Raw genomic sequence first — 18,191 nt, forward strand, 5'->3', positions numbered from 1 at the left:
GTGTGTGGAGAACGAGCAGATCGAAGTGAAGCATGTACCGAGAGTTGAGCACAAGGCTGACATCCTTACAAAACCAATAGCAAGGATTAAGTTCAAGCAAACGAGGAGCTTAATTGGAGTTCAGAAAATTGATCTCCCTAATTTAAATCGGAAATATGGGGTGGATGTTGGATAATTTCAAGATTTGTGGAACAAGTTAACTTATTAATAAGTGTTTAATAATTTAAATACACATACAAGAAATCTAGAATAGAAAATGAAATTTACTATTTAGATTAGGTTTGTGTTTCTTTATTCCACATTTAAAACAAATTGTTTTTTAATATAAATATAAATCTAATGGAGATGTGGTCCATAAAATCTAAGAGAGAAGAGAACTTTAGTTTGTAAAAGTTTCTAAAACAATAAAAACAAGTTATTCTTTATCTTCACTAGTGGCGAATATTTTGTCAAGAATTGGGATATTAGCTTTAAGTTTCTGAACTTTGGTGTGTCGACAAGGCGGATTGATACCATTGTTGAGGAGAACAATTTAAGAACCAGTAGATATAAACGATGGATTTAGCATATTATAGTGTTTTTTGTGTAAATATGATGTGTTTTATAAGTGTAAAAAAAATTGATGTAAATATGCCAGATATAGATATCATCTTGGCAAAAGTATAGAAATTAAGAATATAAATAACAACATACTGAATATCAACATAATCTTAATAGTAACAAAAACATACAAGATACATATGTATATATAAAGATTTTTGTTACTATAGATATCATCTTGGCAAAAGTATAGAAATTAAGAATATAAATGACAACATACTGAATATCAACATAATTTTAGTAGTAACAAAAACATACAAAATATATATGTATATATAAAGATTTTTGTTACTATAGATATCATCTTGGCAAAAGTATAGAAATTAAGAATATAAATGACAACATAGTGAATATCAACATAATTTTAGTAGTAACAAAAACATACAAGATACATATGTATATATAAAGATTTTTGTTACTATTAATTTAGATGTATTACAGTGGAGTTTGTAAACATTCAGACCCTAGCTAGTCAGTAAGGGCATACTCGAATTTCTGAAAATTAAACAAAATAGATTCAGTTTTGGTTAGGCCTGGGCATTCGGGGTCCCAATCGGTTTTCGGTTTTATCCAACCGGGTTTCGGTTTTTCGGGTTTATCAAAATCAGCCCCATTCGGATTATATGAAAGTTCGGTTCGGAACCAGTTCGGGTTCTATCGGGTTCTGGTCGGAGTTAGTAAATCTTCAAAGAACCGGTACAACCCAATATACTTTCGAGTTCGGGTCCCAATCAGTTTTTTGGTTTAAAAGTACCTGATTTTTACTTATTTTATAACCAAAACATGAGTAAAATCGGTTCTTCAGTTTTAAAATACCTGATTTGTACCTATTTTGTAACCAAAACTTAAGTAAAATCGATTCAAAAATAAGGAACATCAACCGTGATCATTCAAAATCAAACGAAAAGTAAACATATTTATTGATAAAAAGAAAACCAAATAAATAAAAGCATAAAACGAAAACCAAGTTCTCATGAAATGAGAAACATTGTTTAACGGAAAAAAATCAAAATCTAAATACTTCAAGATTCAACAGTCATCTTTAACCATCAACATTCATGTAATAGAACCACCAACCTTCATGTAATAGATAAGTATTTTAGATGTTCAATATTTCTTAGTGTATTTTGGATACATATTAGGAATTGAGATCATGTTTGGTACAAGATCTTTTCGAGGTTTTGAATGTTTCAGGTTCTATCGGATATCCATTTAGATTCAGATTAGGTTCGGATAATACCCATAACCCGAAATACCACAAAACAAGACCCATTCGGTATTTACGTCGGGTTCGGATCAGTTCGGATTCATTTTTATCGGATCGGATTCGGTTCGGGTTTTCGGATTCGGTTTATTTGCCCAGCCCTAGTTTTGGTAAATAGTTTTGTAAAATGTGAAAAATAACAAAAAAGAAAAAAGAAAAAAAGAATTGAGAAGTCAATGAGGACATCAAGTAGTGACTCCAAAACTCAGAGATGAAAACAGATCTCTTGCACTAATCACAAAACCCTAGATCCCAAGTATGGCGGAGGAGAAGAATTCAAAGCAGAGACATCATCGCTCCATGCTCTTGGACTCCATGTATCCCGTCGTTGCGCTAATGCTCGTACTCGTCGCCTGCGTCGAGCTTTGCGACGCCGCCACCGTAGTAGATGTGTACCGTCTCATCCAATACGACATCTCCGGCGTTCCTTTCGGATCTCGTTTCTCCTCTCTCAACCACCACGCCGCTTCCCTCAGCTTCCAACACGGCGCCGATCTATCCCGCTCTGTACTTATCCTCCCACTCCGGGAGCTCGATATCGCATTCGTCCAAGGTACCTTCTTCGATTTTTGGTTTTAAGGATGAGCTAGTTAGTTAGTTAGTCACCTGATTCTTGGATTGCTATTTCTTCAGATTACATCTCACAGAAGCAGTCTCTTGGAGGATTGTTGATTTTGCTTCCGCAGACGTTTAGGCCTGGTTACATTGGCGGTGGAGAAACCCAAGATGGCCTCAGGGTATTATTAGCACAACTTGAGAAGTTGCTTCTCCACAGCAACATCCCTGTGAGTGTTCTCTTTCATTTGTATAAGTTTAAAAAGCTCTCTTCTTTCTATTGGTAATCATGATTTATTCTTACAGTTTCCTGTCTACTTCGCCTTTGAGAATGAAGAGACTGATGCTATGTTGGCTGATGTCAAGAAAAATGATGCACTTGGTCAGCAAGCTACTGCAACCACAGGCGGGTTAGTCTACTATTTCCTCAATCATAGTGATATGTCTTCTGCCGCACGATTTTGTTATAAGCTGCTTAGTAGAAATAATAATGATGATATGCGACTTTAAGATTGGGGAAGCTACTTGAAGTTTTATTGAATTATTTACCTATATATTTGAATATATGCTCATTCTTTCTACAATATTGTTCATTTCCAAGGAATGCTTTATTGATGAACTGTTACTTTAGTGTGTACGTTAACCATTTCTTTCCGTTAATATTTTTTCAGATATAAACTAGTTATCTCCGTATCAGAGCCTAGGAAAATTGCATCTCCCACCATCACAAACATTCAGGTAACTCATGGAATTTTGTTTTATTCTGATAAATGTCGTCACTAGCTTTGATATCTATGATAATAAGTAGCATAACCTTCTCTGTCGAATCTTAAAATTATTAGCTAATTCAGTGCTGGGAACCTTGTCTGGCCGCATTTTAAGATGAGTATGGTTACTTAGCATGATAGTCTTGTAGACACCACAATTGTTAAAGTCTGATGGTCTGGTTTGTGGTAGCTTGAATTTGTGCATCCTACAGTCCAATTTCCCTGCAAGGAAGTAATTTTTAAGTACGTATAGGACCAGTTAAGCTCATCCATTATTTCAGCAACTAGGGATTTGGTGTACACTTTCCTAATGTTTAGTGTTATTGAATCTAGTTTTAACATTATTATTCTATCCTATTTTTATTTTCCTCCTTGTTAGTTACTGATGTAGATATGTGGTCTCGCTGACTCTCTCTCTCTCTTTTACTGGTTACTTTTGGATGGTTGACATACATAAGGCCTGAGAGGATTTGGTTTGTGTGTAGGGATGGCTTCCAGGATCAAGAGCAGATGGAGATTCCAACCAGCTTCCAACAATTGCTGTTGTAGCATCCTATGATACCTTCGGAGCAGCTCCTGTATGTAATGTGTAGAAGATATCTTTAATACTCTTGTAATATGTACCTGACTAACTTGTATTTGTAGGCACTATCAGTTGGAAGTGATAGCAATGGGAGTGGGGTAGTGGCGCTTCTTGAAGTAGCTAGACTGTTTTCCACTCTTTACTCAAATCCCAAGACAAGAGGAAGATACAATTTACTTTTTGCGCTGACATCTGGTGGACCCTACAACTACGAAGGAACTCAGAAGGTACGAGACCTTACTTCCTGATTTCTACTAAAACCATATCCTTTGTGCATTTTTTGTTTGTGTGTTTGTTACATTTGCAAACGTGTTGGTATTCGTCATTAAGTATCATATCTTTTGCAGTGGCTGAAAAGCCTTGATCAGAGGATGCGTGAGAGCATTGATTATGCCATTTGCTTGAACAGTGTTGGCTCTTGGGACAATGAATTACTGGTTCACGTGTCAAAGCCTCCGGAGAACGCCTATATAAAACAAATCTTTGAGGTAAAAACGATAGTGTATGCATCGTTCAGTGAGTAGCTATTATGGTTCATTGGTTAACGAATGCATCTCTGCAGGGCTTCTCAAATGTGGCAGAAGACTTGGGTTTTCAAGTATCCCTGAAGCACAAGAAGATTAATATCTCTAATTCACGAGTGAGTCGATACTTAAATTTTGAATGATGCAACTTGATTTGCAACGGAGCTGACTGTTAAAACTTAAAAGTATTTCTTAGTTCATGTGCTCTTATTCATCTTGATTCCGGTAATCATAGATGTCCAACTGGCAGTTAGAACTGTTCCCAAAATTTGGATAGTCAGAATCTCCATCTCTCTCTCTTCGGCAATTGTATTTTCACTACTTTCTGACAGAGGTGTGTTGCTGATTGTTTAGGTTGCTTGGGAGCATGAACAATTTTCAAGACTACGAGTAACAGCAGCCACTGTATCCGAACTTCTGACTCCACCCGAGTTACTGGAAAGTGCTGGAAGTTTGTCTGATACGAGGTAGGCTTTAATCATCTGTTTTGTTGAGTCTTGATGAACTATTTCAACGTATTCTTTCCGGTTTCAACTTTGCAAGAATTGTCATTATCCTTAAGACTAACACGTCCATACTGTTTCTGAAGGCAACATGTGAATGAGGATTCGATCATTAAGGGTGTCAAGTTGGTGGCTGAAAGCCTTGCGGTAAGACAAGCACACTCAATTCAAGTGATTACTTTGTATACCGTCCTTGATTTCATTAGAGAAAAACCCCGTTCAAATTCTTAAAACTCGTTACATTTGGTGATAGCTGACTCAAATGTTTTCTTGGTTGCCGCAGAGGCATATCTATGGCCACCAAGGAAAAGACATACAGATTTTTGCTGATAATAGTAGTTTGGCTGTAAATCGCTTTTATGTGAAATCGTGGTTGGACAGTTTGTCACAAACTCCTCGGGTGGCACCATTTCTTTCAAAGAATGAACCACTAATCATGGCTCTGAAGAAGGTATTCATTATCTATTTTTGTGTCCACATGCGGCCCGCCCTGCAATTGTTTATGACAATGTGGTGTTAAGTAGGTGAGATACCTCTTGACAGGAACTAGAGGATTATACTGCCGAAGTGAGTATCCAACAAGAATCTTTAGATGGAATTTTCACATTTTACGACTCAACAAAGGCTAGCCTTAACATATACCAGGTAGGACTCTCATCATCATACATTATTTTAACTCATTTTCTCGAGCTAATTGTTTGTTCGGTTGTGTGCATTATTGTAGGTGGCGAGTGTAACGTTCGACTTGCTCTTGCTTCTGGTGTTAGGATCATACTTGATAATGCTTTTCAGTTTCCTCGTCATCACAACTCGGGTAATTATAGAAACCGATTGATCTCTTATACATATATATAGAGGTAGTGTTTAACCGAGAGTCGGTTTGAAAATGATGACAGGGACTGGATGACTTGATAAGCATATTCCGCCGGCCTCCTTCCCGGAAAATAAAAATCGCCTGATCGTTCACTTTATACTCATCTCTTTCTTTCTGGCCATTCACTCTCGCATTTGTTACAAGTTGAATCTTGAAGAATTCACAAAGAGAAGCGCAAAAAATGAGAATGTCTTGGCCCCTCTTTGACTTTTTTTTGTTTTGTTGTATTCATTTCTTGATCTAGCTGTTATCGCTTCTTAGTATTGTCTTTTTCTTTTCCTGCCAACAGATTTGCACCATCAAAATATAATAATGCAAGGCGCTCAACAATTTCAAAGAGCTGTCTTTAGTTAATCGCTCAAAAGTTCTTAAAAATAATAAAAAATAAAACAAAGAGTTATTTGGTTACATTTACTTTTGGAACCAATATTAAAAAAAGTATGCTTTGCTATAATCTTTTGACACTGATCCGACGAAAACACTCTTAATATTGCCATGTTTACAGCTGAAACACACAGGTGTATCCAAGAAAGATATGACATTTGATTTTGTTGGTGTGCATAAGTATCCCAGCACTTAGGCAACCTTGTGTCTACTTTATTTTTGTTATTTTGCGTCCACTTGATTTCTATCATCCAGTAGTTTCCAATGAAAGAATTTAATTTCATATAATTTCTCAACTAAAATGTAATGACAAAAATGTTTTTTGTATTGTTATTTGTATAAAATATATTTGATTATTTCAGTTTTAAGTGCTATATAAATTGAGTAACGATAATTTTAGAAGATACAATATAAATATATTTTGTATTGATTAATGTTTCAACCTGTGAAAACATTAATTAGGTAACAAATGATATATTATCTAACAGACAATGTATCGAACAAAAGGTACAAACTAACAAACCATGTATCAGCTAACAAACCATACTATATGTTTTCTTAATAAATCATAATTATGTGCATTGTGTTAAACGAATCAATAACATACACGAATTAGAAACAATGTATCTACTATGAAAACATATATCGGGTAACAAAAACTATATCAGTTAATAAATTATGTATCAAACATAATATAACTCCTAACCAGGCCCGACCCGGAAAAATTATGGGCTGGAAGCAAAAAAGAGAAAATTTGAGCTTGTTTCTAGATGAAAAATAAATAGTGGCTGGCTGTAGTCGAACTGTTCAACTCAGGTTAAGAATTTAAAGCTCTAAACTAACTGCTCTAATGAAGAATTTACAAAATAAAGGCCGAAAAATTATCTATTCTAAATAGGGCCGGAAGCAGGTGCTTCCACCGCTTGTACCCAGAGCCGCTACTGCTCCTAACAAACCATTTAACAACTAACCAACCATATATCTACAAAACACATATTTTGTAGCATCCTATCACATATTATCAGTTAGCAACAATTTGATAATAACATCTAACAAAACATTTATCTCAAATGGCGATATAAAACTGAAGATCCACTAAAACATGAATAATATCTGGTAACAAGTAAAATTTCTGCCAACATAATTGTTATCCATATTAAAATAAACATCACAAATTCGCTCGCCTCTTCTTCAGCTTTGACTTTGCTCTTTAACAGCCTTACAATCTCTGACAGAGACATCATCAACTGCTTCGAATCTAGATCCAACGCAGCTTTAACCGATGCCGCCAAACACAACTCAGACGTTCATATGATTTTGACATATACAAATAGAAAATAAAATGACCAACACACAAGAAGATATATCATCAAATATTAAAGCCTTAAGGAGAACAATCAAACACATCATCATATACTAAAGCTTTAAGGAGAACAATCAAACACATAAAATTAATTCAATGGAAAAATAAAGTCTAGTTTGAATCCATCTTGGTAAAATCATTTTCAAGCGTCAGATCAAGAAAATAATAAGAGAAAAGCAGTGCAAGAAAGATTTCAAACAAACCTGATCCTCTTCCATTTCTTTCAATTATAAATATCTTCATATTTCAGAAACTAGACAAAAACCAAAGAAGTTAAGAGGAAATAAACAAGGCAAGAGGATAGAGACTTTATAAATGGGAGGATAACTAATCATTATAAATGTAAAAGTGATTCAAGATATGAGATGAGAAAGAGCTAGAGATGCAGAATCAAAAATCTAAGTGGAAAGAAAGCTAGAGATGCATAACCTATGAGATAAGAGGAGAGAGAGCTAGGGCCTAGGATAGCATGGGTATTATCGGAATGAAAATGGTGCAAGAATATTGGGGGTATTCCCCTAATTATTTTCCATTTTGTGTGCATAGGCTCTAATGACTCTAAAACAAATATATTGGGAGCATTCTAAGTTTTGATAGTAAGGTATCTTCCTTATTGGGTGTATGTTGTATTCATTAACTTGATTAAAATCTGTTTGTATTTGTTCTCTGACTCCAGCTCTAATGACTCTTGTCTTTCGATCTATGTTCCTCGTTTTTTTGTGTTTCTTTAGTGGGAGGTTGCGGTGGCGGGGTCTTGTTGCTTCTATATCCTGTTCTCCTCGTTTTAGGAGGTAGCTCTTCTAAGGCAGAAGCTGCAGTCACAATTCATTTTGGTTCTACAGATGTCTCGCGGGTGACAGTTTGCTCTTGCAAATTAATCAGTCCCCGGTTCATTGTGTGGATTCAATTTATGTTATCGATTTGATGTCTTTGTACTACCCTGGTTATCCAGGGTCTTGAGTTTCTTTTATTTTCTGTTATTTTTATTTAAATCTACTTTATGTAGTTTTCAAAAACACCAAAAATAATAATGAAGTGGTTTAAAACACTAAATGTATGCTTCATGCATGGCATAAGACCATCTCCGTACTTACTCCATTATTTACTCCAAAAATAGAATTGGAAATGGAATATGAACAAAAATTAAAAGATTACTCCATAAATAGAGTGATTTTTTAATTTTGTGTTCTTACTCCATTTCTCACTCCATTTTTGGAGTAAGTTATAGAGTGGGGATAGAAATGCCCTAAACAATAATGACCATATGCTTCTTAATATTTTTAGTATGACCTTATTGTAAAACTGATTTGTTTTCTTTGTAAACCAAAATGTGTCTAAATCTATTAACAACCTTACTAAATATTTATAGTTACGAACATAACTATGTTATTGTGGGATTATCCACCCAAACCCAATCAAAATGGATCATGTCCCATATTTTTTTTAAAAAAATTTAGTCTTTTCCGAATCTTTTGTAATTTGAAAGTGATAAAAGAAGTCAAAACCTATGAAAATGACTTATGATAACAAAATAGAACTATGAAAAAGACATAAGATAAAGAGATGTTAAATTGATACATGGTGTGGTGTTTTTAAGTTTAAAAGGATTAGAAAGAGCTAGTTCTAGAGAAAAATATGTAAAGTTTAATGTTAATCTAATAACTAGATGAGTTGTTGACACTCTGGGTCAAAGACATCAAGTATTTCCAAAACTACTATAGGAGAAAAGTAAGAAACAATAGCATTTTCTATTGATAGTTCATAATAACTGATCATAAATAAAGTTTTTCTTTCACAAAACTATTAAAAGATTTGCATGATATAATCTTCCATTTGGAGCATAAACAGCTCTTTGTTTATTGCAACTAATAACCAGTACGCATCTTCTTCAGTCCTATAAAGAACTAAAGAAGCAGCATGGCAGCTATAAAACTCATCCCATGAAGATATTGGTGTTAATTATACTTTTATAATTTCAGTTATGAAATCAACCCAAGACCATAATCTAGATTTAGTTTAATTCAACCTAGTATGTTTTCTTAGAGAGAAGAAAGAAACACTAAGTTTAATCCATGCTTAATCTGGCTTAGTAAAGAATAATTTCACCAATTGATTTATTCTTCTCTTTATCATTTTCTCTAATTAAAATAAGAGTAATTGGCATCAGTGCACCCAAATGGATCACATATTTGCCATATAACCTCAAGCATATAGTCCAGTTTTCTATGACCGTTTTACCCCCTGTGAGCTACTTTCCCCTATGATCCATAGACTCTGGTGCATGACAGTGGGGAGCTTTCTACACATTGGACAATTCAATGTCTCGCAACTTTTCCAAGAAAAAAAAAACAAAACAGAGCTAGCTGCGTATAGGTGTTTCCGTCCAGAGCATCGAAGATATGCATTTATTTTTATTTCTGCACCCACCCTAGTTTGATATTTCTATCAATATTCTTCAATCGTTTCATTCCAATATTTCTAAACCCTAAATTCTCTCGTTCTCCATTTTCGATAAATTCTCTAAATCTTTGATTTATGTTGTTTCCTTCTACCATAATCGCGTTCAATGGAGGAAATTCATATTTTCCCTAGATGCTGTTCACCGTTGGCAAAGAGCTTTGGGTGAGCAAGTGAACTCGTATCACAAAATCAAAAAAAAACAGAGGCCCTTGAACCTAAAGAGATGGATGGAGTTCTTACACAATTCGACTTTTGGGAAGATTCTGGCCGTTGAAGAGAATCTGCAATTCTCGGGTACGTTTAGACAACATGTAGTTGCGATTAACAAGATTGGTAGAATGTAGAGGTGATAATTCATGCATATACTGGTTCAAGGTAAAAACAACATAGATCTGCTAACTTTGTTTAATTATGGCTAATTGTCTTTTTAGCGGTTAACAAGATTGATAAAACATAGAGGTGATAGAGTATGCATACACTTTGTTTATGTTAAATACAACTTGTAGCCGCTAATCTGTCCGTTGATGGATATGTATATGTCTAGCGGTTAACAAGATTGATATAATAGAGAGGTGATAGAATACGATGTCCTGGTTTAAGGTTAATAAATTATTTATCCGCTAAGCTTTTTACATATGGCTACTTATAATTTTAACCGCTAAGCTTTTTTATTATTCATCGACTTTCCTATTGATTTAAGCTCATGCAACATTCGGTGTTGATGGATGTAAGGCTATCACTCCTCACATTCTCCCAGACGCCGCAAAGCAATTCGTTCTTAAATTTCATGAAGACCTCTTGAAGTAGTGGTTACTACTACGGACTTTGTTTAAGATTTTAAGGATTGTTAGTTTCTTTATGCACACTATCAACTTTTCGTTTTAACGGATAATTCATGTTTACTAGTGAGCCATTATATTTTAGTCGTTAACTCAAATTATTAGGCTTTAAAATAGTGCTAGATCGTTTAGCCTAACTCAAATCGTGAAGCGGTAACAAGATGTCTTCCCAAAATGATCAATACAAATAACCGATTATTAGATGTATTAACATGGAAGTTAGGTGATCATTACACCATATTTTTGTCGCTAAATCAGCTCAATACACCCATCATAATGCTTATTTGCTTAACCGTTAACTCAAATCGTTAGGCAGTAACAATATGTCTTACCAAAACACAACTCAAAATTTTAACCTATCTTAATAATATTAAATCATTAACACCCATCTATGAAATCAGATCTAAACTGATTAATACACTTAACCGCTATTCAAGAGACTTTACAATTAAAATTTGGTTAGAAGCTCATTTACGTATAGTTAACATCGATTGGCCCCATAAATCTTAGTTAACTGCTAATGATATACATTACCAAGCAAACATATAATGTAACACAATAACTAGAAGTTAAGTTTCGACATCATTACAAGTACGAAATCCGTCCTTTACCCAACGGACCTTCGTCTGATCCTACTGCTTTGAATCCGCAGACTGACACGTACGACCACTGTCTCCCTTTCTATAAACGCAAGGTTAGTTTCGTCCATTACTGGTTAAAAATTTATTCACTTTTACCGTTTGAAAATTCATGGGCATTTAACAAATTTGGACCTTAATTGGGTATATTCAACCCATTGTCCCAAAAAAACGCAAATCGTAAGCTGAAAAAGATTATTGGTGACAAATAGCATTTTTCGAAAAAGGAGTTGATTCAGTGTCACCCTTCGAACCTATATATAATTATATATGTTATTTTATTTCAGTTTTTATATTCATTATTAACTACCATACATATATAATTATATATACGATCATAGGAAATACACATATATACGATCTGTCGAGGTCTGTGTCACTCATTAGTCAAATTGACCATGTTTGCAATTACAGTATGGTCAAGACATAGGAGAAGACAAAAAATGGAAAAAGGTAGCTCTCCTTTCTTCCCATGCTTTTTTCCCCCCATTAAGTTACAAGGTTGTCTAAAGGTTTTCAGATCAAATTGATTCAAATTTTATGTTCCTATAACATTGAAAGCCTCTACATTGATTCAAGAGATTAGTTTCCACTTCCCTTAACTCCATCAAGAGTGTGGGGGAGGTGATTAGCCAACATTTTATGCAATAAAAATGATCTATACGAACAAGAAATTTTTTCAATTTTTTTGTTATGTATAAAAAGAAAACTAAGCTTATTGTTAATGTCAAATTGAAATCAATCTTCCTTGTGTTTTTATTTCAACTTAAACTGTAATGTCGATCATTCAAAGAAATTAATTTGGTTGAACTGACCGAACCCTAGCAAGAGAAAGCCCTGTTCCATCATCGTCTGCTTCTCCGGTGGTCAGTGCTTCTAACTGTCGCTGGGATCGGTCCTGTTTCTTCTCTGAAGTTAGGTGCTCAAGCATGGGTTCGAACGCCTCCCCTTTTTGGCTGCTCTTAGGATGTCTAGTTTTTGTTATTGTTTTAGTCTGTGTCCATAGGTCTTCTCTGTTGTGTTACTTTATAAATATGAAGTTATGACGGTTTGGGATTTCTCGGGTTTCCTCCTCACTATCTGTCGCCTTCTTAAGGTTCCTTTTTCAGATTTAAATTTTGTTTCTACTTCTTCCATTAGATTTGGTGATGCTTTCAGGTGGTTCTGCCAATTCAGTTTCTTTTCTATATCCCTTGGTCATCTTTGATAAAGGTCTTTTAAACTATGGCTTGTGTTTTTTCTTTGGGTTGTGAATAAGATTTTTGTAATTTATGAAGTTGGTTGGTCTTGAGGCAGGGATGGGTGGTGGCTACTTAGTGTCTTCGGTTTGGGTCTCCCGGCTGTGATATAAGGTTCTGTCATCTGTTCTCGGTGGCATCAGATATTTTATCTAAATTGTCTTCAGTAAGGTCTTGTTGCTCGGCCTTTGGGTTTCTTGATGAATTTTTCATTGTAAAGCTTCAGTGTTATGAATTTGTGCTGTTCTTTGTTTTTTTTACCGACAGGTTTTCTGGTTTTCTTAGTATGGGACTGAGGAGTTTTAGCTCAATCGCGCTTGGTATTTAAGTAGTTTAATTGTCAGGCGTGTTCTTCGTTGGCTGCTCGGGTAGAAATTCATTTTCTTGTGGCTTCTTTTAGTTGAATTCTGTTGTTAAGTGATGGTTTCTTGTGGATTTTTTCCGGAACTATCTTGGAGCTCTTATACCACGACAAATAATTTGGACCTTCAACGCCTTCTCGTTCAAACTAGCTTTCCTTATCGACTTGATTTGCATTTTTGCTGATTTTTTATTAGCTCCATGGGTTCTTAGTGATCTTGTTCCTTCCTTGTTTCATGTTATGTTAGATGCCTTCTAGGTTTCATCCATGGCTATGGGTTGTAATATTTACTTTATACAATGAAGAGGATGTGTCACAAATTAATTTTTTCTATCTCAACTTGCATATCTCTAGATTGAACATGTCTAAACAAATTGATACATATTTGATTATTTTCGTTAATAACAAGAGAGAATAGAGGAAGCAAATCGTCGAGTAGTAATATAATAGGTAGAACATAATTTTGTTGAACCAAATAACAAAAGACTGAAAGAGGGACATAAAAAAATATTAAACATGATGACACAAGTAGTATGTCATGGTAAAATGGGTAAATGTTAAAAAATGAATTATATTTTAATAACATAGATAATTCTTTTTAATTTTAAACTGTAAAACATTTATCCAACCATAATTTCATTTTAACTAAATTTTTATTATATACATAAATTTGATTTTTAATAGAATGTACAATAATTTATATGAATTTATAATTGTACTAATAAAACAATTAATAATGTTTCTAAGTATAAAATACAAATATTATTTTAGAGTTAAAATTAAATTATATAAAATTTAAGGATCAATTGAAACAATTAAAAATGAAATAAAGTTGTAAATAACATTTTCTCAAATTTGAGGAAATATTATTTTTAACGACAAAAGATTGTTCTATTACTCAGATTTGAGATAATCCATAATAAAATAATCAACATAACAAAGGTTTATATCAAATGATCGAGCGGTCCTAGCTCGATGGTCTGAAGTTGAATTTTGTCCATGTCGGATGTAGCTTATTTTGAAATATGTTCTTCAGTACTCTTAAATCTTTTAACTCTCTCAAAAAGTTCGGCTATTCCTAAGGGTCTTCCATCACTGTTATCAGTGGCGGATGCATGAGGGTATTTAGATGGGGCACATGCATTATATCTATTTTCAGTTGGGAGAATCTCATAGACACTATACAAATTACTAAAGCAGAAATTAAAATCAGACGGGAGCACGTGATCCCGTTCTCTTAGATGTACGTCCGCCCCTGACTGTTATTAGATCTTTGCAATCCACCCCAAAGTATGATATGTGAGAGAATACTATTTATATTCTCATTTTTAACTTAAAAATGATACACTAACAAAAATAAATTACCATCTCCAACCTCACATTGTTTATACAAGCTCCAAACTCACTTTGTTTATTTGAATTTTTCTTATTATTTACTTCTATAATATAACAGTAGTATATGTATAATACACACATATATATTTTATATACTTAAATAAATTGATATAATAGTTTAAAATTATTTTTAATATTTGAAAACCGGAGTTTATAACGGTAAAATCCATAATTCCTTCTAAAAAAAGTAAATTTCTTAGAAATAGTATATATCTCCTAAATTTTCTCTTAAATATGTCTACATGGTTTTAAAGCTGCACAAAATTCTAGATACTAGGGGCTGGCCCCCGCGCAAGCGCGGGGGTTGTGGACATAGGTTTTGCCGGCATCATTTCGAGGCAGCTTTACCACTTGTTTGGGTTCATGTTGTTTGGTTTTGAGGTTTTCTTGAGTGAATAGTGTTAGAACTCGTTTTTGACATAGTGGTGTGGACCATTTTTCCGATGGGTTTTTCGACGGAGACGTCTGTCGGAAGAACCGGAATTTGGGCACGATGTAATCGTCACCGTGAACGCTATGAAATAGTGTATTTGTTGGTCAAAATCGAAGTTGTTTTGAATGAGAAATGGAGATCCAAAGTGAATGACATGAAAAACTTATAAGCTTTATATTTGGTTAAATATAATTTTTAACAAATACTTCACTTTGAATATTTGGGTTTGAATTGAGATTTAATAAATTAGTTAGACTTTATGTCAATTAATTTGTTTTAAATCTTATTCATAAAATATTTTGATATTTGATTAAATATTAAATATAAACCCAATTAAAGTATATTGATGGAGTTTTTATTTGGTCAAAACCTCTTTATGGTTTTAAAAGAAGAAACGTACAAAGTCATAAGTTATGGAAATAAATTTTCCATTATTGATTTGTTACGTTTGTTGATCTCTATTATTATCACATAACGTGCATCATCTTTGCAAGCTATAAGAAAAGCACTTGTGTTAACTCATCAGATACTGGAAAAAACAACAAGTGTTGTAAAAATACTTCTCCCATTTGAATATTTGATTCTTTAATTTTGTGTCTTCTCTTCTTTTATTTTTCGAGTCTGAGACACAAAACTAGTTTCGCCAAACTTCTGATAGAGTGACGCAAATCAGAAGATTTTTTGCAGTTGTATCTTAGGACTCATTACGTTATCGAACCGTCGCACTACGGGACGTATTTTGAGTTAAGAAAAGAGATAATATCTCGCATCTGCGGTTGTATCATCCTTTTCTTAATCTTTGGTATAATTTTATCAATTTTATTTTTTATAATATTCAGTTCTCCGTAGTTTATATAATACGGTCCTATCAAATAGTTGTGGTTTCCCGGATGTAATGTGAAGCTTGATTTATAAAACTTGACCTGTACTGATTATGACTCTCGAGGTGCTTGCTCGGGTGAATTTATGACAGCAAACCTTAAATGTTTATGATTATTGAGAATGAGTTGGAGTGATTGAGTGCACATGACCTTTTCACCGTAGCGGATATGTAGTTCAAGTGTTGTGGGGATTTACAGTACTTGAACTACTGTGTGAGTAATAAAAGTTTTTTAAGAAATGTTATGTTATGTTGGTTTGGTTTGGTTTTTTTCTTCAGTGCTAGTTTGTGGAGCTTCTAGCGATACCAACCTTAGAAAAAAGGAATCAGTTGGGTGTGGGTGTGTGTGGCTAAGTTTTGAGATTTGTGGCATACGTTCTTTAGTAAATAAGTGTTTAGCATTAAATATATCAATATCTCCAAATTAGATGCATTTATGTACAACTGATTATGCATTTACTTTGACCATGTATAAGGAGCAAGAAATTTTATACAGCTTCAGAATCTTTCCGCTTATATATTGAACTTCAAGAAGGGTACCCACTCATATAATTGTGACCCCAAGTAAGGTGTGCGGTTGAAAAAAAATTATTTACAAAACCATTTGAATAGTTTTGTGTAAATCTTGCAACATTTGTAACTGATCCCACCAATGTTTTTTATGTTACGTATGGGTTTATATTCGTGGGAAAATAAAGGGCACATAAATGGGCATCAAATATGATAATACTCGTCAACGTTCACCATAATTTAATTAAAAAGTAAATACGAAAACAAAACGAAAATTTATAAACTGAAAAACATAGCAATTTAGTAATTGAAAACGCAGGAAAGCTAAGTGGGGTTGACAGTTCGTGGACTTGTACCAATCACTCACGGGGGCGCTTGTGACTCTTCTCTATCTTAGCCAAGCTTGGAGATTTGCTTCATCAACTTCCTTTGTGTTGCTGGAACCAGTGTCGCAAGCAGATGATGTTGCTTGTCCTGATTGGACATCTCCCTCTGGAGCCTTTTCAGCCTCGGGTTTCTTTAAGTCAAATGGACGGATAAGGTTGTATTGCTACTAACGTGTTAATAAACTAAGTAAAAGTAAGATGACAGAACCTGGGGCAGAGGGTCAACCAAGACATTTTCAGTGATTGCAGAAGCAGGAGAGGTCATCACATGTGAAAACCTCTCCTGCTGCACCTCCCAAGCTATGTGTTGAACATTTATGTTACAAAAACAATTTTAAAAGATTAATCATATAATAAGGGTAAACGTTGAGGGAAGGGTGATTTTAATACAAAAGTTAACAGACCTCTCTGTGAATGCTTCAATGGCGGGGATGGTGGTGTCAAAGTAGAACTTGGTGGCCGGAGTGGAGTTCAGGTAGAGGAGGTTACGTGAAGAAGAGCAAGTATGTGTTAGTTTAGGCTACAAATGAGGAGGGACGTATTAAGATGACTATATTTGTGAGCAACATATTTAGGATAAATATATATTAAAGGAGTATGTGTAATTGTATTTTAAAATATGACGAATAAGTGAAAATCATAGCAACAAAATGGTTGATGAGGACTCACTGGTCAATGAGAAAACGGACCACAACTCGAGTTGTTGCGGTGACGTTGTTGAGGGCTGAGACTTGGAAGGACCTTATTTGGGCTACAACATCTACAAATAAATAAAATTAAAATTTCTCACACGTTTATATAAATGTAGGGATTGCTTTTTGTAGACTTGAGAAGCAAAATATGAACCATTACCGGGTAGTTCAAAGTTAGTGTTTGCTAAAGCTTGGAGGTGGTGGAACTTTCTGAGCATGAACTTCTGAAAGTCAATGAAAGGGGCAGCGGTTAGGATTGTTGTAGTGGTGGGGATGAGACAGATTACAAAAGGATGATCCTTAATCTTGTACATGTTTGTGCATCGCCCAACATTAAACCGAACAACTTTGACAATCGCACCAGTTCTTTGAGAAACACGGTACTGATTGGCACAAGCAGCATGGATAAACCTATGAATGACCGAATTCTGGGCAACCATACATGAAGAAAGTCATTAGAATCTCACATACAGACCTAAGGGGTTTTGTTTTTTTTTATATAATTTTTCACTCTCCATCAAGAAATTCCGAGGTAATCATTTTTGTGAAAGATTGGATGTAGATACCTTTTCATCTAGTGATAGCCATAAACTCTCCATTCTTCTTGATGTTGCTGGAATCCCCGAAGCTTAGGACACGGCCGACAATGAACTGAGTTGACCGACCAAGGCCGAGATCGTCGAATGTGGCGTGGGGACCGGCTGATTGAGCAGCAACAACAGCAGATGAAGACATTTTGAACGTGTGTGGTATAAGCTATGGCGGATGACGAAAGCAGGGATGGGAGGTGCAATGTTCAATTCCTGGCTCCATGATCAACTTTATACAGAGACGGGTATGGCAGACGTTTGAAACAATCGAGTGATCAAGTATCATAAAAAGAGGGGAAGATGGAAGGGGAGTAACAAGATTAAACGAAGAGAGGGGAGATGCAAGAAGGGT

At 34.6% G+C, this 18,191-nt stretch overlaps 2 protein-coding genes across 3 annotated transcripts; one reads left to right on the plus strand and one right to left on the minus strand.

Moving 5' to 3' along the window:
* The first annotated feature begins 1,971 nt into the window (after positions 1–1,971).
* Positions 1,972–6,026, plus strand: LOC103848076 (nicalin-1). Its single transcript, XM_009125061.3, has 14 exons — positions 1,972–2,417; positions 2,498–2,649; positions 2,726–2,829; positions 3,091–3,157; positions 3,672–3,764; positions 3,832–3,996; positions 4,117–4,257; positions 4,332–4,409; positions 4,648–4,760; positions 4,883–4,943; positions 5,080–5,247; positions 5,340–5,441; positions 5,521–5,610; positions 5,693–6,026. The coding sequence occupies exons 1-14, from the start codon at positions 2,123–2,125 to the stop codon at positions 5,753–5,755; spliced, it is 1,692 nt and encodes a 563-aa protein (XP_009123309.1). The 5' UTR covers positions 1,972–2,122; the 3' UTR covers positions 5,756–6,026.
* Positions 6,027–16,359: 10,333 nt separating this feature from the next.
* Positions 16,360–18,190, minus strand: LOC103848074. Of its 2 annotated transcripts, none has more exons than XM_009125059.2 (5): positions 17,816–18,190; positions 17,410–17,677; positions 17,227–17,317; positions 16,766–17,029; positions 16,360–16,688 (listed from the first exon to the last, which is right to left on the minus strand). In XM_009125059.2, the coding sequence occupies exons 1-4, from the start codon at positions 17,846–17,848 to the stop codon at positions 16,900–16,902; spliced, it is 522 nt and encodes a 173-aa protein (XP_009123307.1). In that variant the 5' UTR covers positions 17,849–18,190; the 3' UTR covers positions 16,360–16,688; positions 16,766–16,899. The 2 variants fall into 2 exon arrangements, with proteins under 2 accessions (XP_009123307.1, XP_033130039.1); XM_033274148.1 differs by having other exon boundaries at positions 16,766–17,077.
* Position 18,191: the final 1 nt, after the last annotated feature.

Source organism: Brassica rapa, chromosome A06 (assembly GCF_000309985.2).
Source record: "Brassica rapa cultivar Chiifu-401-42 chromosome A06, CAAS_Brap_v3.01, whole genome shotgun sequence".
Classification (NCBI taxonomy): domain Eukaryota; kingdom Viridiplantae; phylum Streptophyta; class Magnoliopsida; order Brassicales; family Brassicaceae; genus Brassica; species Brassica rapa.